The following is a 25,453-nucleotide window of genomic DNA, read 5'->3' as shown; positions in this document are numbered from 1 at the left end:
TTTGACTCCCTTCTGAAGCCCTATTCCAAGTCAAGAGGAAGGAAGCAAGAACCAACCATGCTAAACAGGGACTCTGCTCAGTGCCACTGGGGGAGCAGCTCCAGAGTCCTTTCTCCCAGCTGGTAACCACCCAGCCAGCATCCCTGAGTGTAAAGAGTCCAGCTCATTGAGCTATGGTGTTAAGCTGTGCAGGTGACTCAGCTGTAGCTGAGCAAAGTGAAGGAAGAAAGAGGAGGCCAAGGACTCTCTACCTCCATCCCTGAGCTAACATGTAACCTCCTCTCCATTTGCTCAGTGAGGAATGGGAGAACGAGGGATGCTTGGGGGCACCAAGGGACACAGTATGAAAGTAGATGAACAAAGGGGCACTAGACTGAGGCCACTTGTCTATTTCATGGGTGCTCTGGGACAGCTTTTAGAAGGAAGCTGCTTCAGACTGCTACCAACATGAGTCAGCTTGAAAGCAGTGTCCTAAGAAAAGATACTGGATTCTGGTTCCCAGAGGCCATCCTGTTCTGCTCTGCACACACAGAACTTAATAGCAGATTAAGAAGAATGGTTGGGAAGGTTAGCCTCAATTAAATACCATTAATTACCTCACCTAATCCATGGCAGCCCATCCAGAGCTGGGAAAAAGCTTCCAGGACCTACAATCAGCATTGACAACCCAGTCAGAATACAAACAGCACTGAGCTCTAGCCTGCCACTCTGGATCCATATTAAAGGAGACTCTTTCTTACTTGCTGAAAACATGTTTGTTTCAAGCTCTCATCAAAATCCCCCACCAATAGGATTTCTGCATGTGAAAATGTATTTACCTCGATGCACTATCCCGGGATCGGCGGATCCATCTTGCTACCATTTGTTCTATTCTGTAAGATTTGCGTGACTGAAATGAGTTGGTGTCCAAATCTTCCATTTACCTGAAGAAGAGAGAGATTAATTTTCTTAAAACATGATAACTTGCAAGAACCAAAGCAGCAGGAAGGCTAACTTGCCCCCTATCAGCTCTGGTTACCAGAGTGGGCTCGGTTAGCCATAGCCTAACTACCCACAGCTGCCTCCAGTTGCCTGCATGGGCTAGTGCCCAGGAGGCTACTCAACAGAACACTTGTCTCTGTCTAGCTTTGGGCTTCTGGATCTTGTTCTTAGTTCCTAGTCCCTGCCTGTTTAATCTGAGTTTCCTGTTCCTTGGGCCCTGTTTTTTGGTTTCCTGCTTCCTGGCTTCACCCTTGTTCCTGTTTTCTGCCTGTTGGTTCTTGACTCCAGCCCAGAACCCCTTCTTCTGACACCTGGCTCCTTGTTCATGACTCTAGCTTGGTGATTGCCCATGTCCCAGTCCCTTATAGCTATAGCTGGAGCTGTCTGCTCCAGATCCTTTGGCTATTGATTCTGGTCTGCATCCTTACTTCCAGCTCTTGATTCCCATTGCTTGAGGCTCTATTGCAGTGACCCCCCACATCCCAGTATAGAACTCAGTCCCCTGATCTGCCTGCTCCTGATACTTTAGGTACAACTCTTGCTTCCTGACCTTGTCTGTTCTCGATCCACTGCGTTGTGGACCCAGGCTGGGGTCAAGCCCTGACTGATTACATTCTGATTGTGCCCCTGTCAATAACAAACTTAAGAACAGTGCCAGACTGGGTAGGACCAGCCATCCAGCTATACTAGGATCCCCTTCTCTGACAGGAGCCAGTACCAGGTACAAGGGTCCTTAAACTTTGAGGAAGGCAGTTACAGGATAACCCCACCATGGGGGAGTTAATTCCTAGCCCTAGTCTGCCTCACCACATAAGTGTTGCTATCTCTTATTTTAAAAGTTTGTTTATGTGAAAGAGTGAGTACAGTAAGGTTTCTTTCCCAAGACTTTTCAGTTAGTGGGCTAGAATCTGGGAGCTTTTGCACATCTGTGCATTTTGCAAAATAATGTGGAATGGAATTATTCCACCCCAATTCTGTCTGTCCCTGAAGGTGTCTGCACTGCAAGATGGGTAAAGAGTGTGCCAGGAAGAGACATAGGGTACATAGTCTCTATGTTTGTCCTCAGGGCAACTTCACTGCCTCATTTCTAGGATTAGCACATGCAGAATACAAGTGGGTGGGTGGGTTGTGCCAGGGAGCACTGCTCTGGGAAGCATTGTGGAAGTAATACGGACAAAGTCTTTGTGGGAACAGGAAGCTGAAACCAAGTACAAGTAGGTGCCCATTTGTGAACCATGTTCTCTAGGAGGCAGAACCATGGCATTGTGAACCATTTGTGAACCATGTTCTCTATGGGCCCTCTCAGTTTTATCACAAAGCTCATTGTTTCTGTTAATTCTCTTCCTAAAAGCCCCTGGCTTCTGGATGCCTGTGAAGAGGTTAAAGTCTCACCTTTCATTAAAAAAAAGCTTTGAAGTCTCCTGGTAGCAGAGAAAAGCCCCAAAACATAACAGCTACAACACCAGAGAACATGTGAAAAAAAACCAGTTAGTATTTTTCAAATCTCACAATTGCGGGTGACCCCCACTCATAATTATTGGATGCTTGGGGTCAGTCATGCCACAAATGTATTTTTAAACAGGGGTATTATCAGTAGAATCATAGAAAATGAGGGTTGGAAGGAGGTCATTTAGTCCAACCCCATGATCAAAGTAGGGGCATCCCCAGCTAGATCATCCCAGCTAGGTCTTAAAAATCATGAAGGTCGGAGATTCCACAGCCTTTTTGGGTAGCCTGTTCTAGTGCTTTGCTACCCTTCTCGTGAGATTTTTTTTATAATATCCAACCTAAACTTGCCTTGCTCAAATGCTTTTTAGCAGTCGTCCATGCTCAAAAGCTTTTTAATATAATGGTGCATGTTAAATTACCCTGCTTAAACCCACTCCTGGGTGCCTAGATGGGACAAAGAGGAATAACGACTAATAGAAGGACTGATAACCTAGAAAGCTTCCTACAGCTCTGAACTCTTACCTTTCCCTCCCCAGCTCTCCCTTTACCCGTGTGAATTTTATTAGGATGGTTATTGACTGCCAGTTATTGGCTCCTCAGCACAGAAGCTGATTCTGGGTGAGTTGTTGTATCAATCTCCCTTGGTATCAACATCTGTAGTACAAAAAGAAGAGAAGAGCAAGCTGAGCCTGGCAGAACAGGGCTGGTCTCATTGTAGAAGAGAACCATTCCACTGCTCTTGGGGGACCCAAATCCCGCTTCTCAGCACTAAGTTCAGCTAATGCTCCTGGAAGCTGCAAAAACACACAAGTCCAACCCCAACACAGTTATTAGTTTGAATTCAGAGAAAGCCTCACATACAGTAGAGAAAGAAGCGTGAGGCTGCTGGTAACCTCTGAATCATTACAGCAACTGCCACTAGGGGGACCCTGGACTTCTGGCAGTTGCATGGCCAATTAAAAGAGCCACATTAGGCACAGGGCCCTGGGATCTGTTCCAGAGCAGCAGGTCACCCATGTGACATCATCTGACTCTCCTCTGACCTCCCCCCTCCGGGCTGGAGTGATTTGACCGTTTGGAGTGACCTCCCCTACATCCCCACCTGAGCTGGGTGCCCCATACAATTCTCAGGGTCCCCCTGCAGAGTCACTCCCCTGCATTTGGCCAGTGAGCCACAGTTCCATTTCTTCCACCAGTGGTGCTGAAACAGCGGGGACTCAAACTCACTGGGTCCAGTAGCCATGCTTAGGAGAAGGTGAAAGGAAACAAAGGCATTCTGGTACAGAAGGCTACCTTCTCACGGAAAGATGGTACCTTTCTTACCCCTTTCCTGTTCTCAAGCCCCAGAAAGGTGTAGGCCACTGTCTTCTGTTAGTGCGGAGTGGAAGGGAGTAAGTGCTCGATGCGAACATTTTGGGGTGGGTGACAGCAAGGTCCAGAAGGGAGTTGCAGCTGCCTTGGGAAGAGGAATGTGCAGGGCAGTGAGCAGCTGCATTCTCTGTCTGTGACAGGGATTTCCGCTCGGATTAAATGTAGCCATAGAAATTCTATGGAGATTAACAACTGACTGCTGCACGTGTGAGCAGCAATATATCCATGATAGGAGAAACAGCCCTAAAAGTGGCATCAGCAAGCTAAATTCTGCACTGACAGGACCGGATAAAATGTACCTCTGTCTGCTAATCCTAGGGTTATAGGAATGGGGCTGTTTAGATTAACCACCACAGTGGGCAACTAAAACCAGAATCTCATCGAGCACATTCTGATTCAAAACCCTAAATTTCAATATCCTGGAGGTGGGACCTAACCTCTAAAGGCAGCTCTAAACCTTTAGCACTAGGTTTTGTTATACTTGGTCACTGGGCAAGCGTTTTGCATTCAGCTGTATTACAATCTTAATAGTTTGTAATTGCAGTGTTGAAAAATGATGATGAAGTCCCATGATGCATCCTAACCATGTAACTGTCTCATTTTACTATGTAATTACAATAAATTGAACCAACAGCCAGACTGCATTAGCAATTTCAAGCAATAAAAGAATAATATATACATGTGTGGTTTTGCTGGAAGAACTGCCTTCAATTGCTGTGGTTGTGTCATGGTTTAGGGAAACTGTGCCTAGCTCATAACAAAGTAGTCATCTAGAGTCTGAATTGTTTGAAAAGTGAACAGACTTCAGCATAGAAAAAACAAAGCATCCAAAAAGACACTCACCTAAAAATCACCTCTATTTGTGCCAGTTACTTAAGCAGTCTTAGGCAAATTAATATTATGGTCCCTTCTAACAGCTCCAGTTCCCTTCTCTAAAGGTCAGTGATACACTTTTTCAGCTCAACATAACTTTCATTTGTGCTATTTAAAAGAAATTTTGCTACCTAAAAATCGCTACTCAACAAAACTAGTGCTTGTGTCTGAAGACATAAAGCTGCTGGTTTTACTGGCAAAACTAGTAAGTTTTTAGCCTACTTAGTCCTGTTGAGCTATCAAGTATAAAAGGGGAAGGTGCAGTCAGTCCTGGATAAGGCATCATTAATTGAATTCCACATATTCTTTTATTTCTAGGGATAATGCATGAGCCAGCTTGACTTTCAGATCCCAAACAGAGTGTGCAAGTCCATCATTATAACAGCTGTCACACTGTATTTGTTAATTTACAGGTAAGAAATGTATTTTCTAAGACCAGCAAAGTATTATATCCTGCTCTAGTTACTGCTGAGCCAACCCACGCTTCAACACTAGAAAAAGTTGCAGCTACAACTGCATCCTGACTAGGCTGAACTAATGTGGCATTTCAAGCTACACAAGGGGAAAGAGTTTAGCCTTTTAAAATAAGAGGATGGGAAAGTTGCCAGGAAAGATGTTTGAAACATTTGCTCTGAAACCAGGCAAAAGTCAACTGGTCCTGGATGCAATGTGAAACTCACAGATGACCCTTGTGCTGGATCAGGAACTCATCCCAGGAAGAACCCCATCACTACACCAGACTGACGCTTTCCTCACCCCTATTCATTCACATTTTCTTCTGTAGAAAACAGGCAAGGCTGAGGGCTTCCAGTGCCTTTGCTCCTGGCAACCCCCAGGGAATGGAGGCTGGTTCTTCTTCCCTTCCCAAACCCCTCCTGTTCCTTCATGGTCACACAGCACAAAGGGGTAGCACACCCCTTTGTCAACATGTGGTTTGGTAAACCTGTTCTGGGCTGGCCTGCTGTTCATATGCAGCATGCTGTGGAATTGCTTCTCCAGGCACACAACTGCTGGTCCATCTGCCTCTGGGCAAGGCCCCTGAGTCTCTGGTGGAATGAGGTGTGCTAGCTGTTATGCAGCCACTCCTGAAATGAACCAGATCTTGTGGTATGGAAAGGTTATTAACTTTCCAAACCCTCCTTGACTATGCAAGGATAGGGCAGCTGAATGGATGGAAAGCATGTGCTGCCGTTTGGTATTTAGGAAAACTACCTACCTGGGAAGCAGTTAAAAGCCACGAATCTGTGCCATAGAAGATGGTCTGTGGTGTGCTTGCTCGCTATATAGGATGAGTTTGTTCTCTTTCAGCATATGCTACACTTGGTGCCTGTTGCTTCTGGACTAGGAGCCTGCTGGGGCATTACAATGCCTGATGAGAAGAACAGCTGCAAGGATCACTTTCCTGGGTCAGGGCTTTGACCACATCACTGTTCTCTGTGCAGCCCTCTACTGACTTCCCTTCTCCATCACAACAAAAAAAAACTTCTCACCTCCCATGGCTGACTTCCTCTGCCACCATCTCCCATACCCCCTGGAAACATGAACCTTGGCTCTGACCAGCCAGTGGAGCCTGGCTGCTTTGGCTATTTGCCAAAGGTTCCAACAAACCCCTTCCAGTCACTTGACCTGCTACCCCTCACACTTGGGCAAGCTCCCCGTGACTATCACAAAGCTATCTCAGTGCCCTTCCTAAAGTCCTCTGCTGTTGTGCCGACTGCAAAATGGCTCCAGCTGTTGGCCTGTGGAGCCTGCAACCTCTCACATTAACCCAAGGCTGCCTGATGTTGCCCCTGTATTGCCTTTCATTTCTTACTCAGATTGCAATGTCTTTGGGGCAGAGATCATCATTTTTGTTCTGTTTGTTCATAAGCCTCTGACACCATGGGGTCCTGATCCTTAATCAGGGCTCCTTGGCACCACATTGCAAATAAGCGAGTAAATAATATGGTACCTTCCACAAGCATGAGCGTGGCTCTAATGGCCCCACCTCTAGCTTTCCTGGGACATTTAGCTGACGATAGACACTATCATTGAAGCTGCACAACATGCAGCCTGTTGGACCACTGTCTGGTCTGTACAGGATTCCAGCTAGCAGAAAACAGGTCCAACTGTATCAATCACTTAAGGATGAATGCACAATATATTTTAATAAGTGGTCAAGCCAGAAGGGACCAATATGAACACCTCGTCTCAGTGCTGACTGGGCCTTGAACCCTGTCAAATTTGTTGTTTTTCTTAAAACTCTACCTCTCAGAGTCATGTGAGTTCAGTGGAAACTCACTGGCCATTTAAATGGAAAGAGAGGGAGATCTGGGTCTGCTGCTAAAAGGAACAGACACATTCCCTCCTGGCAGGCTAGAGGGAATGAAAAGGAAACAAAAATTAGGGTGAGGTGGCCAGAGAGCATCCTTGTATTCACTTTACAAGCTGTAGTTCAGAACCCCACTGCATATGGGGCTAGCAGGGACAGTCCTCTCCCAGAAAGCACAGGCCCCCTGCTTACTCCATTGCACTCATATGGATTTTACAAGGAGGGAGCTGCTTACAGCTGGGTCTGGGGGATGTGCCCCTGGCCCAGACTCTTGCCCTGCCAGTCCTGCCAGTGCTAATGGCTGTACCCACTGCCTGCAGTAGAGGCGGAGCAGGAGCTGCAGGCCCCAGTGACACTACATAGATCTGTTACCAGGTTTGGATGGACACAGCAGGATGCAGTGAGCTTTACAGCTGTTCTTCCCTGATTGAAGCCTGGAGATGCCTGGTAGGAAGGAGTTGAAGGTCATTTTTTGCCCAGCCCCTTATTAGGCTTCCCAAAGGAGTGTGAGGTAAAGAGCAGGGACTACCACAAATCTTCTCTTTTGGACCACCCTGGGTAGCTAACAGTTCAAAGAGAGTCTGGATCACAGCTCTGAAGGCAGTGAAAGTGATGCACAGTATGGCCCCCTCTACATGTTACAGGTAGTGTAGACCACCTACACATGCCAAGTACTTATCACACAATAAAAAGCTCCAACCAGCTATAAAGTTAGACCTTTAAAAGGTGCACTAACTTTATAGCTGGTTGCTATCAAGCTTTAATTTGCATGTGTTCCAGACTTCCCCTGTGGCTGGGAGCCACCTCAGCTGACAGGTCTCCCAGCTGCAGTGGTGCACCATGCCCAGCGTGAAATCCCCAGGCCCTGTGAACTGGGCAGCCATGATCACACCACTGAACCTCAGGAATTGCAAAAGCTGTGACCCCTCAGGCCTGGGATTTCATGCAACCCTGACCCTGGGAGATAGCAGCTGCTGTAAACCCCAGCCTTGGGGAGTTGCGTGGGGCGTCCGTGTGGCTGGGAGCCCCTCAACTCAGGTCTCTCTCTGCACCATAATAATAGGAATAAGACATGATAGGATCTAATGCACGATCCCACAGTCGCACCTGCTGCCATGCATGTGTGGCATAGCAGAAGGTGCAATTACATGGATCCTGCATTAGGATCCATAGTGCCTTTATCTGAATGTGTAGAGGGGACCTGAGCCACAGCAAGCCCTGCATGGATAAGTACATCTCCTTTGACAGGCTAGTTGCAGCCTTGCCCTGTTCCCCAACCTGAGCCTCCCATATCACAGCCCAGCAAAAGGGGTGGGGTCAGCCTTTTGCACAGAAACATCCAATTAGCTTTTGGCCCCTCTGCACTGTGGGCGCAGACCGAAGTGACAATTTTCGCCCAGTCTAGTCCTTGAAAGTGTTCTACAGCTGTGACCAAACGGAAGTGTGCAGCTGCAGAGCACTTTAAAATGGCCCGATCCTGTGACACTCTTGGGGGGGGGGGGTTCCAATTCACCCACCCCACCCCACCCTCCACTGCTGACTGAAAAAAACCCAGACCAAACTCCCTCTGCTCCCTTCCCTGCCTCCCAGTCTGAAGATAGAGCAGGGGCTGGGAGGGCAGAGAAGTGGGGGGGAGTGGCTGGGAGGGGAGAGCAGTTGCAGATTTGCTGCTGCTTCAAACTGTAGCTGAATCCCAGCACCCAATAGCATCATACTTAGACTCCTGGTGGCCCAGGGCAAACTTTTAGTATCAGGCCCCCCTTTGCCAGAGATAATGATAATACTAATTTTAAAATTACCATTTTTGGGTTCCCTTTCTGTCTGGGCCCTGGGCTGCTGCTCGGTTCACCCATGCCTGTGTCCAGCCCTGGTAACAGGAGCAAACATTTGTTGGGTCTAGGGGATTGCTGCAACTCATAGTACTTCCTGCAAAGTGCTCTGAGTTACAGCAGGGAGCTGCACTTCTGTCTGCACCTTGTGTTCTTCTCTTAGGATAGAATGGATTTGAAGCTTAGGCCCCATTTTGCCCCCAGTTACACCAATGCAGCTCCCTCTCCGGGGGTGTAACTGGGAGCAGAATGTAGCCCTTTCAGTCTAATTTTGCATTTGAACCTGTGTGCGTGTCACTAAGAAGCTTAGCTCTCCTGGGATCCTAATACTCAAAGATGCTTAAATACTATTTAAAGAAAGAATGACGAATTCTCCCTGGGTGTTTGTTATCAGAGGGCAAGGGAGCTCTACATGGAGCTGATTAAACAGTTGCTGGGGTCTCATGGAAGACTCAGATGCTGCAATACTTCTGAACCATGTTTGGCCAACATCAGACCCTGATGGGAGGGTGGGAAGGGGCTACAATCCACAGGTAAAGTCTAAAGGATGAGCCCTGTTTCTCACAATGTCTATTTGAGAGTGGGGAGCAGCTCCCAGGAGCCCTAAAAGGGTAGCACATCTGTCAGTCTCTAGCTGGGAGGTCAAAGAGGTTTTGAGAGCCCCCTCACCCCAACCCCTTCTGGCTACTGGCACGGAGAAGCAAAATCCCGTCCTTCACCCCCATCAACATTCTGGATGCATGTGGGAAGCTCCTAAGCTCCTGAAGGCTTATGGGGACTGGGAAACCCTCCACAATTCTATCTTCCTCCTCTGCGTTCTGGTTGCTGGGATGGTGAATGAGGCTACGAATACATTGCCCCTGCCACAAATCACCATCGGAGGGGTGGGGTGGGGAAGACACTGTTTGCTCTCTGGCCACTGCTCTCACTTCAGTCTTAAGTCTTCTTCCTCTCCCTTCCCCAGGGTGGAGGGTGCAAAATGAGGAAGAATTGGACAGCGACAGACACACAGATGCTGCTGTCTCAGGCAGACTCCTCAAAGGCAGGGCACATTCAGAGCCTATTCATGTTTGTGGCTGGCTGGAAATTTTCCTGGTGAATATATGTCTATTGGATTCATCATCAAATGGAATTTTTTGATAATATTAAAATTGAACGGGAACTGAACAAAGCAATTTGGTTGCCCAGAAATTATTAGTTTTTCTGAAAATGTTATTTCATGGGAAATTTCCAAGTTTCTTGCTTTTGATCCACTTGAGAATTGAAAACAATGTCTGAAACGTTGGATTTTTCCACCCAATGGAAATTCCAGATTTCATACAGCTGAATTCTCATGAATAAGGGATAGAAACAATTGTAAATTTGAGCTTGCCTTCTGTATTAGTCTCCTCCTGGAAATGACCAGTGGCAAGTAGGGTAGTAGAAATGACCAAGTCCTGCTTATCAGTGTGTTTTTTTGCTGCTTTATGGAATGATTTGTTTTCTGGTTTTCTGTTACTGAGATCTAAAAATGTGACTTCTTTCTTTAGGGAGTTTGTCACAAGTCAATATCTGAACAAGCCCCAGCTGTTCACAAGCTTCCTGCTACTCCCATGGCCCCCAAGCTGTAAACACTGAAGCATATGCTCAACTTTGCCATACACAAGTCAAGCTGAGGTTGTGTAGGCTTGCAGAACGAGGGCAATGGGTTTTAGTAGCTAGTGACCTCAATGGCATTCTGTAAAAGAATGATGCCTGAGACTGCACAACAGTATCCCACTGGAGAAGGGGAGACAGAAAGCAGTGAAACATAGAAGAACTCAGTGAGATGTTTTATCAGGTTGTGACATGAAGGGCTTGTGAGCCCTCCCACAAAGCACACCTAACCTCTTGGCCTCAGTCGATGTATACCATGCCCCAGGAATGAGGCAATGCCTTAGAGCAGCCCTGAGTGTGTGCCAGACAGCCTGACAGTGTGCTGTGTGCATGCTCCAGGCTGCTCTGAGGTGGATATATCAGCAGGTGCCAGCAGACAGGTGCACTCCATGGAGTGGATCTTGGTATCTAAAATGGTTTCTCCACCACTAACGGTGGGAGAGACATTGTTCGAGATTAGAATCTGATTCTATCCCCATTACTGATATGAACAGATCCTATAAAGACAGTGGGGCTACTAAGGCGAACATGGGACTGTAGGATAAATTCTCTAGATCAGTGATTCTCAATCAGGGCGCTGCAGCACCCCAGAGTACTATAAAATTCTTTTGAGAGCGCCATTAGGTGCAAAAACCTACAAGAAATGAGTAAAAGCTAAGAGCTACCATTTTCTGAGGGGTGTGTTTTGAGTCTAATGAGGGTGCCTTGAATCCAAAAAGACTAAGAACAACTACACTAATGCCTACAGAAGAACATGTAGCCTACATGATAGGATCTTAGCCTGGTACTTAGAAGATCTAGGTTCTATTCCCAGCTCTGCCACTGGCTTGTTGAGTGCCCTTGAGCAGGCTTCTTTCCCTTCTTTGTGCCTCAGCTTCCTATTTCTAAAATGGAAAGTGATACTGACTTCCTCTGTAAAGTGGTCTCCAGTTTAGACATGGGGGAGGTAGCTATTATACCATTTTTGACTCATGAATTGTCTCCAACACCCTGGCTTCTAGTACAACTTGCCTGGCACTTTGGAGACATCTACATACACTTCCCCAGTGTTGCCTGCTGTGCCTGAGAAGAAGCACTGACTTTCTTCCTACATGTTTGGCCTTTCTTTGAGGTAGGCTGTGAAATGTGTTTACCTCCTTCCTGGTCATAAAGAAGGGTCACTCTATCATATGGGGACCAGATACTGATTTGCTTTCCTTCTTCTTGGATTACAGCTACCACATAATGTTCTCTGCTCATTGGCTCATTATTATTTGAAATAAATAATTAAAAGCAAACACATTTTGTTGTATGTTTTACACCCCCCCCATACATAACTCTTGTTGCCAGAGTATAAGATGCTGAATTTCTATGAGGCTTTCAAGAACAGCTATATCTGATAATGGTGCTACTTATGCTTGTTGTTACTTTTCTATGCTACAAGTTTGTTCAAGTTTTATTGATACAGAGTAGTGGTCAGCTACCTACAGCCCACTGGCTGGATCCAGCCCACAGCACAGATCCAGCCCACAGCACCACTGTATCTGGATAGGGCTTTGGTAGCATTTGGCATTGGGGGTGCTTCAGCTGCCGGCACTCTCTCTGTGACTGTCCCTGTGATGGAGACAAGCGATGGTGGTGGTGGCCACGTCCTAGTCCCTGCCCGTACACCCACCTCTGACTCAGGGGAAGTAATTCTGGCTCTCAGCTGGAAACGATTGCCTACCCCTGACACAGACAATTAATAATCAGGAAAGAAAAAAGGGGGAGAAAAAAAATGTGAAAGAAAAACCAGGCCCATGTCAGCCATTTTTGGTAACTTCTGAAGAAAATATAGTACTCCAGTCATAAAATTAACTTCTTCTTTACCCAGATTGACCTTCCTGGAAACAGGAACTAGCAAACTGCAAGCAACTTTGTGCAAACAGACTCTCATTGGATCCTAGGTTATGGGGAAAGCTTTTGTATTTAAAACAAAAAAATAAAGGCCCTGGTAGATTTGAAATGGACAATTACAATTCATGTAATAATAGTTAAGAGAGTTCTCAATCAAACCCAGGGTCCTCAGCTGTCTGCCAGAAACACAGCCAAACTCTGAAAAGCTCCAAAAATAATTCCCATTCCAGGAGAATGGGAAAGATGCCAGATGCAGTGGTATAATACCCATAGAAACACTGCACTTCAAGAAAAACAGTAAAGTCCTCAAAATAAATTCATTTAAAAATAATGTATGGTTATGTAAATACCAGGTAATTATTATACCTGCCCTGACATCATTTGCATACTGCACAGCCAGCATAGACAAGTCAAAATCACTGTACTGGAGCTCAAGCTGCATATTGTGACTGGTGCATTTTTTAAAGTAATTACCATTTATGCTTTAATGTATCTGATGTGGGGTAAGTTTAATAGCATGCAATCGGTATGGAAGACATTGAGTCATCTTAAGTGTTTTGCGGTGGTGAGCTATATATGAAGGCAGTCTTAATTTCCAGAAGCACCATCTTTTTTCTGGATGAACCTATTCCAGGGTGCAGTGGCTCTGTGTGGAACCCAGAAAGATCCTACAGGGAAATTCTCAATACCACAGCATAATCAGCAAGGATCCTGATTTTCTCTGATTAAAAAAAATCCCCAATTTTCAGAGTAAAAAAAACAAACCCCAAATCCACAATTTCCTGCAATTAAAATGACACACCACTAATATATATATAATTTTAATCAAGGAAAAATGTGGATATTGGGTTTCTTTTTAAATCTGAAAATTAGGGATTTTTTTTAACAGAGAAAACCAGGATCCCTGGCAACCAGGAGGGTGATTAGGACCTCATAACCATTGCTGGTGCAGGTTCTAACAAGAAAAGTCCTGTACGAATCATGACTGCTTTGCCTGTTCTTGCTACAGAAACAGACACCTCTTCTCTCACTTCAGAGGGTGAAGCAAAACAGCACTGTCACAAAAGGTGATACCATGTGCTGGTCCTGGTCTCTCTACACTGGCTTTGACGGATCCCACCACTGAGTAACCGGGTTGTGAAACCATTGCTGCTTTGGAACCATTGGTGGCAGGCCTGATAATTGGCCAAATCTGGGGTAAATGCTTGTGGTTATCTTCTGTCATTATTTATAATGCGTATAATGTGCACTGCTTTTTCTGTGACATGATTAAATGTGCTGGCAGGTAAACAAGGCACCAGAGAGAGAACACAGTCAGCCAGCCAGAAAAGCCCTTGTGGTACAGCAAAGCTTTGCTGAAGAAATGACCATAAGACCAGCTCTTTCATACAGGAGACTCCAAGATTTTCCTGGAGGGAAGGATGGGACCATAGTGGTCCATGCATTTAGATTAGGAGGTCTCAGCTCAAGTCTGCTCTGCCACAGACTTCCCATGGAACCACGAGCAAAAGTGACTTAGCCTCTCTGTGCCTCAGTTCCCCATTTGCAAGACAGAGGGTGCATCTACATGTTCATTAATGCACTTTAGGTAATGCACATTAAATCTAGTACCTCCATTGTGAGGTACTAGAAAAATGTACATTAGCCTATTTTAATGCACATTAGCTAAAGAGCACATTTTTGTGATGCTTTAATGTACATTAAAAGAGGCTATGCAGAGTTTCCCAACCTTTTCCGTCCCACAACACACTTCCATGGCCTTTTCCATCCCACGGCACACCAGGAGGTGGGGGACGGTGAGTGGCCAGACACGGAGTGGCGGGGGGTAATTGGGTATTGGTGTGGAGCTGGCTGGGGTGTGGTGATGGCGCAGGGTGACAGTGGCGGCACTGGCTGTAGCTATGCCCCGCCAGGAGCCACACCCCCCTAAAATTCTGTGGCACACCTGGACATGTCCGATGGCACACCAGTGCGTCATGGCGCACAGGTTGGGAAACGCTGGGCTAATGCTCATTAAAGTGCATGTGTAGGTACACCCAGAGACATTAGCATTGCTCTCCCTCACAGAGCCATTAAGAGGAGAAACAAATTAAGAACAGTGTGACACTTGCATATGGCAGAGAGACATAACAGGTTAAGCACTTCAAAATACTTTGGGCTTCTGGTCTCCTGGTTTGCAGGAGGAGTGCACTCCAGGAGAACAAAGGCAGACTGCCCAGGAATGTGCTCATGAACAGTCTGTCCCACGCTCCCCCTTCCCACAGTGGTGTGGGGGTGGGTGAGAGAAAAGAGCAGAGCACTGTGGGGTGCTGGAGGACCCAGCCCTTCCTTGTCATGTTCTGCAGGGAGTGCATATTTAACAGGAAGTGCTTCATTTTGAAATGTTTCTTGATAATCATTTTATACACGGTTATTTTAGGAGGGCTTCCTGTTTCTGGAGCACTTTAAAAGGGTTTGAAGTGTTTCAAATATTGTATCTGTCCAATGCCATACTGAAGTAATGTGAACCGCAGGCATACCTAAGACAAGGAGATCATAAGGGTAGAAGGGACTTACTGTATCATCTAGCCTGACTTCTCTGTAAAAACCCAGGTCAGCAAGTGGCAGCTACACAAATAATTACAAAAAACATAACTATGGCTATGGCACTTCATTTGACTGACGATACCCAACAGAATGCATTGTTGCAAAATAATCACTATGCTGCATTAAGTGCATGCTCCTCAAGAGGCCCCACAGAACATAGCACGCTAATGGGTATTGATCTACAGCTTGGTCTTTCCAGAGTTTTTCTGGGGTCAAAAGGCAGGCCAGCTGCTCTTTGTTTATAGTGCAAATATTCAGGCCAAGATCCTGCAAACACTACCCCATGCCAGTAATTTTATGCATACTGAACTCTGCCAAGGGTTAAACGGGACTGCTCACATGTGCAACTGTTTGTAAGACCAGAATCCAGTCTCTTTTTAACACACTGATCATTTTGTCCCCAACTAGACATTACTGATGCGGAGTTACCAAACTCAGTCTGGGTAACCCTAGCACAACCAAAGGGCAGAGAGAAATAAGTGGACAAGCTGTGAAGTGGCTGTACTTCACTATAATTCTGCCTTCAGGCTTGGAATGGTATATTCAGTTCAGCACACTGGTTTTCTTAAATACACCATCATCACCATATCATAGTGCTTAGGGTCAGAAGGGACCTAAACAGATCATCAGGACTAACACCTTGCCCCATGCAGAAACGGGTGCTGGGGTCATATCACACCAGCCAAATATCTGTCCGGAAGCCAGAGAGCTTGAGCACCATTTACGTGCCACAATGAGTCTACAGATGGGTCTGAAAAGATTGCTAGGTACAAATTGGAAAGGATGTGGCAGGGATAAGAAACTGGCACCCCTAGCTCCGAGTCTCACGAGAGCACACTGCAGCTCTCGGGTCAGCACAACACAACCCAGCCCAAGACAGAACCATTATCTCTCACTCAGTCTGCCATCTGGGAATAGACCTCCCATGCTCTGCAGCTCTACACACCGCATTTCCTTTCAAGCCTTTCACAGTGCTCTAATTTCTCCTTTTATTTTTGCTGGAAGATAAGAGACGAGAGAGGAAGGCACAAAAACTCTCATCCTGCAAACATGTACACACATCAGAACTTATGAGTCTGTCAAGAGGCTCCCAATACCTGCTGGTTTCTCAGCGCTCCAGCTCCTGGAGTCAGGTTACTGCCTGGGAACCTCAGCTTTCATTTTGTTTGAATTTATAAAAAAAGGCTTGAAAATGCAGCTCTCAAAAGGCCTTACCACAAGAACACCAAAAAGAGCAACTCCAAATTCATGGAGCAACTGGTGCCATATGAGTCAAGGGGGGACATGCCCCCCCTCCAGCGGCCAGTCAGTGCCTGGGGGGTGTGGGGAGTGTCCCCCCCATGGCCAATCACACTGTGGCACTCCTGGAAGCAGCCGCAGCGCTCCCAGAAGTGCCAGCGGTGCTTCACCTGGTGCCTGCACTCCCTGGCTGGCACTCGCAGGGTGTACACTGGTGCTCTCGCCTGCCCCCCGTCTGTTGCAGGGAGTGCTGGCTGTCAGGGGGTGCACCAGTGCTCTCAGGGGGTGCACATGAACCCCCCACGCATCACCACTGTTACTTTTAAAATGCCATGATATCCCAAGCTCTGGCTCATTTCAGAGCACTGGGATTACGCCAAGTGTATGCTTCACTGGAAAACAACTTTTCCAGTTGAAGTCAACAGGGGTACTTGTGCTTCCAGTCTAAGCAGGTGTGTGAATCTTGGCAGGATCAGGGCTAGATCAGTGGTAAAGCGAGGAATTGAGCATACACAGGCTGGAAACCCCCAGATGCCTGCTTTAAATATTAAACAGCACTTCTCCAACACTTAGTTCCTTGGGACAGGACCCACATTCCCCTCCATCATGTACAGCACAGGGCAATCTGTCAATAATTCATACAGTGCTGTTGTGAGACTAGACACAGCCAATTCTGATTGCACATTGCTTTCTTGGGCTTTACTTTTGGCAGGGGAAATATAAGCTGCAATCTCATTGGAAAGGGCACTCTGCTAACAGGCAAAGAATCAATAGACCCTCCTGAGTCTAGCAGCCCGTCAGTTCAGGTAGGGGCATGACAGGCTACTTTCTGTAGCTGATGGCACACAAGGGAATGATGTGGGCAGCATTACATCTGGCTGTCTTTGATTCCCTATCACCTGAATGACTAGGTGACCATAGCCATCTTTGACAGAAATCCAGAGCAGAGCTTGAACTCCTGGCTCTGGAGCTGTAATAAGGTACGCTGATTGCTCTACCACCTTGCTGCCAAACTGCAGGGGGTTCATTGTTTGGGTGCAAGATGTTGAGTTTTGTTGGGGAAAGTGCTAAGGAGCGTTGAGGAAACGTGTTAATATCACAAAACTGTTACACAGGATGGCATGCTCCTTGGATTCTTCAAGGTGATGCAGGTGACAGCATGGGACAAGCAGCAACTTGCCTGGTTATAAGTAATGCCATTGGGTCCCCAACTATGTAATGCCCACTGAATTCAATGTGCCACCTCTGGAAGGTGCTGAGGGTGGGGGCTTTCCAGACATTCAAGCAAGGTACCCGTCAGATGCTTCAAGCATTTCTGCTGCAGCAGATAGCCCCATGAGCTTGAAGCTGGGAAGGCCTGGGCACACACACAGCCTTAACCAATAGGCAAGTAAGTCTCAGGCTCTATCTTCACACTTGGCAAGAGCATCAAGGCCTATTAGGTCTCATCACGCCTCATTTTCCAAAGTGCAGACAAGTTCTAGTCCCTCCCAAGCTCACCCAGAAAGAAACTGAACCTGCATCTCATTTCCCAGCACAATGCTTTAACTGCCGGGCCATGGGCCATTGTCTGCCTTTCGATCCCATGTTTGTCTAGCACGTAGCACAGACGGATCCTGACCCAGGACCTAGAGCTCCTGGGCACCATAATAAAAATAATAGTCTTTACAGGACCAGCACATTAAGGATCCTATGATCTTTATGATGCACTTCCCAGTAAGATTGCCAACCCTCCCAGATTGGCTAGGAGTCTATTGGAATCGGCATCGGTCATTTGGTGGCTATTGAAAGCAATCTGGGAGATTGATATGGTGAACAGGTTGAACAGTACAATTAATGACATTATGCCGTGTTGGGAAAAAAATCTCCTGGAATAGCTTTAGTCAGGCTTGGAAATCCCACTTCCCAGTGGAAGTCATACAAAGCCCTTTAAGAGACAGCAGTTTTCCTTACATCCCATTCACCCTTCCCTTCAACACCAACCCAGGCATGAAATCCTAGACAGCCAAACAGAGAGATACAAATAACCCAAAGGCACTGACAGGCCCTCCACATTCTCCAGGAGTAGGCTGCCTGCAATAATTACTGACACAGTCAGTGCTTTTGCCTCAGCCCAGGGAGGCACCAGTGAGCCTTTTGCACAGCACTGTTAGCACTGGAACAATGCTGCTGGGCTGATGCCCACCTTGGCCATGCTGTCACCAGGGACACACGAGCTTTTTTGAAAACAAGTGGTCTGCGACACAGGCCTCACACAACAGGTCATTTTCCTTTGGCTTGGCACCTCGGTTGCCTGGCCTGAACAGAACATCTCTGTCCCTGTCCATTGCCTTGGTGCATGAGATGGACTGAGGCAATGGACAGGGACAGAGATTTTCCGTTTACCTCGCTGAGTCCCCTGCCTGCTAATGGATAGCTCGCTTCTTCATCACTGCCTGCGAATGGAAGGGAAGAACCACTTGCCCTCATTGTTGACAATCCCAGAACAAAAGCATGAGGTAATTCCCCAAACACAGCAGCCCACATGATGCTGAAACCCACATTGATCTGGCTGAGTTGACTATAGCTGTGCCTGTGCCAGCAAGGGGACTCAAGGGGTCTCCTGTCCTCCTTAGTGAATGGTATCAGTGTAACATAGCCACATTTCATTTCACTGGCTTAGCTGAGCACCTTGCAGTGTCTAGGGCATTTATGTTTACACCCCCTCTGGGAGGCAGGGCACTACTATTACCTCTGTGGTGGCAATAGGAATCAAGGCACAAAGAAACCAAGTTAAGGCATTTAGCTTGCCCCAAGAATTAAAATCCTCGGAAACTACATTTATCTGCCTCCAAACCCAAAGACAACTACATCGCACAGGCACTTACGTCTTCACATGTAAAATCCCTGGGTGCTTAAAGCCACCCAGGGCCTAGTTCACATCTAAGCCTGTTGGGACCCACAGACTCATCGTCCCTCTGCTTATCCCATCTGCAGAGCCTGACCTGGCACTTAGGCTTAGAGCATACCTACTGGGCTAGCACCCTTTCCTCTTGCATGGAGATCATCACCCCTTTCCCCAAGTGGTTCAGTGGTTCGGCATCTAAGCAGGATGTTAGAGGCAGGGGTTCAATTTCATCCTCTGCCAGATGGCACCTAAACCTACATCTCCTTCTGCTCAAGAGAGCATCCAAGTGCTGGGGTACACAGCAGTAGTGGCAGGGGTACTCTAGTGCCACTATGCACAGAAGAGCCAATCACTGGTCCAAAGAAAGAGAGGGGACTGTGGGGGATTTTGCCTTCCTCTGTAGTGGGGGGCATGCTTCTCTTCCTTGAATCTTTCAAGTGTATTTTAACAAACTATTTTTGTCCTTAGTGGAAGGATATTGCTAGTATCCTTGTCCAACTGTTTTACTTGTAGCAGGTTAGGGTGTTGGTGTTTTGAGGCACTATGCCTGGTAGTTTGGCAACAAGGCTGCTTGTGGATTTTTAAGAACAGGTTACACACACACTTGTATACAATAGTTTAATTAGGGAAGATAGAGAAGAAGTTGGATTAGATGACCTCCTAAGGTCCCTTCCAGACCTACTTTTCTATTATTGTATACCACTCTCCAGCCAGCGCTTAGGATACTCACCTGTCCTTGCTTCACCAAATGCTTTAAGTAAAACATTCAGTGCAACTAGGACTGGAACTCAGGTCTCCCCACATCAGCTGAGCTTGTTACTGCCAGGCCATGGTGCTTGCTTGATGTTTCTCTATAACTGTATGAGAATGTATTATTCTACACATGGTGAGAACAGTTCCCACAAGAAGGAATATGCTGCATAGTGCCAAAAACCTGGAAGATAAGGCAGGCTCCTCAGAAGAGATAGGGGAAGTGTGGTTCCACATCCTCTTCAGGAAGAGTAGGGACCAGAACCCAGATCTCCTATACCCTGGGAGAGTGCTGACCGCAGAGATATTGGATAAGGGATGGAGGGGGGCCACTGGCACCACTATGAGTCATGTTCTGCAAGGAAGGAAAGGACTGAAGCACCCAACTACAGGTGTGGGCTTTGGGCTGTGAATCCTGAATGGACAGAACAGCATAGAATCAAAGAATCATAGAAGTCGGGTCGGAAGGGACCTTGTAGATCTTCAAGTCTGACCCCCTGCCAGGGCAGGAGAAAAAACTGGGCTCAAATGATCCCAGCTAGGTAGGCATCAAGCCTCCTCTTAAAGACCCCCAAGTGTCCCCTGGAAGGCTACATCCTGAATAAGGCAGAGAAATAAGACCCATCCCTCTCCAGTATTTCATGGGTGGCTCCCAGTCTATGTGTTAGCTTCACAGAGTCCCTTTCTGATGCCCCTAGCTTATGGACCTAGCTATGGTCTGTGGATTTCATGAGCCAACTAGAAGTGAGGCGACATGACTGGGGGCACTACACCCATTACATCAGGGGTGTCAAAATATGGCCCACAGACCACTATAATCTGGCCTGCACTGCTGCATAGGGGTCTTGGATTGGTGTGTTGCATGCAGCACATGCTGGCTCTGGCCTTTTTTGGTGCATGTGATGTGCAGAGCCCATCTGGCAAAGGCTGCATGTGGCACAGGGGCTGGGGCTGGAGTTGCATCTGGTGCATGCCCTGCACACTGGATCCAGGGCTGGTCTGGATCAGACCCACAGACCAGTTCTACATGCAGGGGCAATCAGGCATCATGTGAGATCAGGGCTGGTGTGTGCTCCATGTGGCGTGTGCACTTGAAGCTGGTGCACATGCTGCAAGCAGCACACAGTGGGTTGGCAATCCAGGCCCATGCCGCTTACCCGGCCAGAGGAGTTTGACATACCTGCACTACATCCTTCCACACTTAACTAAACATGACTTGCTTAAGGACAAGCAGTGAGTCTGGAGTGGCAGCCAACTGCACCCGCATTTCCTGCTTTCTTAGACTAGTGCCCTGCTCATGAGGCCATATCAAATGTCCCATATGCACACACTGCACAGCCCCTTCCCTTGTTTGCCATGCCAACCAGTGTCTACTGTACCCAATTCCAGTGAGCTTGTAATTACACAGGGTGCGCGGAGGTGACATCTACTAAGGCTGAATTAAAGGCTCTTTAGAGCCCGGTCCTCCCACTTACCACAAAAGAGAAGCCCGGATCCAACAGGGCCACATTCTTCAAAGGGAGCAGGCACAGTTTATTTTCTGATGACCCCACTGGCGATGTGTAGGGGGTGCATTTGGGTGCACATACACCCTGAGCTTGGTGGTGCACCCCCTGCAAAAAAGTCCACCTGGTCAATCACCCGCTAAGGAACTGAGAGGGGAGGGGGCGTCTCCTGCAAACACAGCTGCAGGTAAGGGAAAAAAGTGGTGTGTGCACAAGAAGGCCACGTTCTAGACTGGTCCCTGCAGCAGAAGCAGGAACCCACTGTTGTAGCCTGTGCTGTGGTCTGCTGTTCTCTAGTGCCACCTGCTTCTTAGAGACTCAGTAGAGCCAGCAGAGGCGTTGCACAGACTGCTGCTAATAAACACATGGGAGGGTTCAGCTGCTTCTTTTACAAGGGTCTTCTAAACGTGGGGCTCTCCTTTCTTCATTACTCAGGCAGGTCTCAGAGGGCTAATCTCCCCTTTCATGAAGATAGCTTCAAAATGGGCCAGCTTTCAGTCTGGTCTGTACAGATTACACTACTGGTGCCTGTTCTGGGCTCAAACTTCAGCCAGCATCTTGCACTGTAGTTCTGCCTTCAGAGGCCAGCCACTGTTGACTGCATCTTGGAGACAAAGCATTACCTCTAGGGCCTTTCTTGTAGATGAAGAAAAGATACATTCTTCTGGAGACTCCCCAAAAGATGGTTTTAACCCTACTGCTCTGGCTTGCTTCCCTTTAAGGAACTTTCGGTTCCATCTCAATGGAAACAGTCTGTGCCCCAGGAAATAACTTTATAAATCCCTTCAACTGTGTTTTTGCCAGGCATACACAAATGTACCTCTAATTTTTCCAGAGATGCAATATGCCTTATGTGACTTCACAAACTTGCTTTGCAGGTGATGCAGCCAACATGTGGACATCACAAAGAGGTTGGTGAAAAGGGTTACATGCCATCAGAGATCCCAGATTCTCCCTGCTGGCAAAACAAATGCACCAGCACGTCTATCGATCTACCTCAGCCATTACATTGAAAATCTGAGTGAAAGAGGTCTACAAGTATGACTTTTTTTGATGGTTCCTCTACAGAAGGAATGCAGGATTCCACTTGATCTCACCCATAGGCAGCTTGGGCATCTCAGCATTATTATTAGTGTCCATAGGCCCAAGCTGCATTCAGGACCCCACTGTGCTAAACGTTGCTCCCATATGTAGTAAGAGAAGCAGTCTCAGTGAGAAACCCAGACAAAGAATGGAAGAAAGGAAGTACTATCCTGATGTTATAAGTGGGGATCTGAAGACCGACACATACGTGGTCACACAAGAAGTCTGTGGCAGCCAGGAATGGAACCCAGCTCTCCTGTGTGTCAAGTCAGTGACTTCACTGCCAGGTCCCCCTCCCTCTCACAGCATTTGTAGTCACAGAGGTGTCCATTTCTGTATCAGTCACCAAATTACTACAATGCAGACCTACGTACCAGAGGGAGCTACCCCATGTAGAGAAGTTTATGAAGCTACTACAGCTATGTCCTTTCAACTTGGTTTTAGAGCCAGAGACCTAGGCCTCCACTTCCCCTGCTCAGCTACCCAGCAAAGGGCCTTGCTTCACTATTCCATCCTCTGGACAAACACAGGCAACATACTAAGGCAGTACTTCCCAAACTTTTCCTCAATATGACCCCATTTATGGCACCATTTCCTCAGCATGGCCCCTCACTCCCAACCCACAGCCCCCCACCCCTGCAACCCCATCCACTGGTGCTGAGACCCCATTTGGGGCTGTGACCCACAGTTTGGGAACTGCTGTACTAAGGGATATCAAGCATACAACCCACAAGCCAGGTCCAGCCCCTGAAGCCTCTCTATTCAGCCTACTGGGCCGCCAGTGAGCTGCCGGAAGTTGGGGGACATGGTCTGTTTGCAGGATCCAGGGTCCTTTGGCCTTGTTGGGAATGGTCATTGGTGGCAAGCATGGGTCACTGCTGCCACCACTGGAGTTGTTCTCTGGATTCACTGCCACTGCTGGACCCCTCAAGCCATCATCACAGTGGCCACCGTGACAGCCCTCACACCCTGGGCTTTATTCAGCCCACAAGGAGACTCGTGGTCTGGATCTGTCCTGGGACCCCAGGTGAGTTTGACACTCCTGCATTAAAGGGATATGCCAATAACCCTAGATGCTGCTGGAACTGGCAACAAGAGTTTCTTGAATGTCAGGAGCTCTCTGAATGATGCCTCTGCTGCTGATGCTTTTCCTTTGCAGGAGACCATAAACATCACATGCAGGAGTGATTGTAAAACAGTATTCTTAAAAAAAAATCACAACAGACCTCAGTCCAATGCAAATGAGCAGGATGTTTAAAAAGAAGCTAATGGTAATAAGATCTTATTTTATTCAGAGGCCCGAGAAGGACTGACAGGCTGCGAGTCAAGGTTCTAATTTCTGTTACACCCCAGTAAGTCCATAATGACTCCCCCACCTTCTGGGGGGACTGCCATGCTTTCCTGGGTCTCACTTGAATCAGAGGCCGGAGTGGCAAGATTAAACCAGTACCTCCTAGAACAGGCAGCATGGACCTGGGCTCATCCATGTCATCACAGAAAGGAGCTACTTTTTCAACTTTCTTTGCTCTCTTCTACTTACTGGGGGATACAGCCAGTACTTCAGCTTGATGGATGAATAGAGGTGATGAATTTTGGAAGAAGAGTCTATTCCATGTTCAGAGCTGAGAGGTTAGAAATGGCCTTATTCTCCACTCATTCAGGCCCCTTATGTTCTTCAGGTGCAAGGGTGCTGCTCACACCAGGGAAGCCACCCCCCCGGAACACATGGCTCAGACGTTACCAAATCTCTCTAATAGGATTAGCATCTATTTAGCATAGTTTAACCTCTGGGTGATTACGTCAGTCACTTATCTGATCATTTCTGATGGCTTTACTTCAATCGCCTCAGTATCACGAAACAGTTGGTTTTGAAAGTGTGGAAGCTGTGGCTGTGATCCCCTGTACTTCAAACTGGCTAATTATCATCAGTCTTCCAGCCCAGCTCATTTTCCTATAAAAAGAAACGACGCAGCTAAAGATGAAAAAGCTTCCATTTGGCAAATAGCTGGGACAAGATAGCTCTGAACTACAGGAGATGGTCACCGAGCCGTTGTCCCAATTATGAGGAAGAGTTAATGTAGTTCATCTTCATTACAGCTGTCAAAATCAGCAGCCTAAAATCCCAATGCAATTCCGGTCATTGAGGCCATCTGTTAGCAGTACTGCTTCTGCTCTGTGCAGTGTCCACACTGAAGTCACATGCATAGCACACATCCACACCCTCTCCCAAGCCAGTTCTAAAAGAAGGTGGCCTTAGAAAAATATTGCCTTATTGGTGTTAAACAGTAGCAGTGTTTGTGAATTAAGTACTGTTCCTGCAGATCTCGTTATACTGCATACTCCTCAAATAGCTGGCAGAGGCCCCTATGACAGAAGACTCTGTAGCTGCATAAAACTTCATTGTTGTCCTGTTGGAAGAGGAGGAGCCCAGATGTGTGCAAGCCAATGGTGGGAGGGCTCTAAAGAAATAGGTGCCAACTCTGAGAGGAGTCAACATACGTGAAAGCCAATTATGGGGGAGGCCTCTGGGTGGGCTTGAATGGATTGGCAATGACTGGAATGAAACAAGAAAAAGATATGATCATTCTTCCCCTGGCATTTACAATCCTTTTTTTTTCCTCCAGGGGACAAATGTGCTCCCTGAAACATCCAAAGCAAATCAGCTTTAGGTAGGTAGGTAGGAGGAATCTCATGGACAGCCAACTATCCAGAAAGTCTTCCCCATGCAGGGAAAGTGAGGCCAACAGTGATGCTGCTGAAAAGCAGGGAAGGTCACTGCTGAGGTCTTGCATTGGAGGGTACATTTGATCAGACCCGGTATGCATTGGTGTCCGATAGAGGGGCAAGTGAAGGTCTGAAAGAGCATGAGTGTATGTTTCTGGCAGTGTCATGGACAACACAAAGGTGGAAAGTAATGCACAAGTCTTTGCTATTCCCTTCTGGGTTTCCTGCTGTTCAGTTGCTATGTGGCTGGGGCATGTCGTGCTGTAACCTGAACCGTCACTGAGGGCAGGGTTTTTTTTTTTGCTTCATAGAAATAACAAATTCTCATTTCAGTGGAAAAGTACAAATCCCTGTT

The 25,453-nt window shown here is 47.2% G+C and overlaps 1 protein-coding gene across 1 annotated transcript in view; it reads right to left on the bottom strand.

The window, feature by feature from the left end:
• FRMPD1 (FERM and PDZ domain containing 1) overlaps nucleotides 1-994 on the bottom strand; it is a 33,470-nt gene extending 32,476 nt beyond the window's left edge. Inside the window, exon 1 of the mRNA XM_019555418.1 lies at nucleotides 819-994. Within this exon, the coding sequence (XP_019410963.1) occupies nucleotides 819-919 (101 nt within the window). The 5' untranslated portion in view covers nucleotides 920-994. The remainder of the gene's footprint in view (nucleotides 1-818) is intronic.
• Between the last annotated feature and the right edge of the window lie 24,459 nt (nucleotides 995-25,453).

Source organism: Crocodylus porosus, unplaced genomic scaffold, assembly GCF_001723895.1.
Source record: "Crocodylus porosus isolate Cpor-Errol unplaced genomic scaffold, CroPor_comp1, whole genome shotgun sequence".
In the NCBI taxonomy this organism is placed as follows: Eukaryota; Metazoa; Chordata; order Crocodylia; family Crocodylidae; genus Crocodylus; species Crocodylus porosus.
Note: the sequence above shows the minus strand (reverse complement) of the source record. Positions and strands in the feature narration are given on the sequence as shown.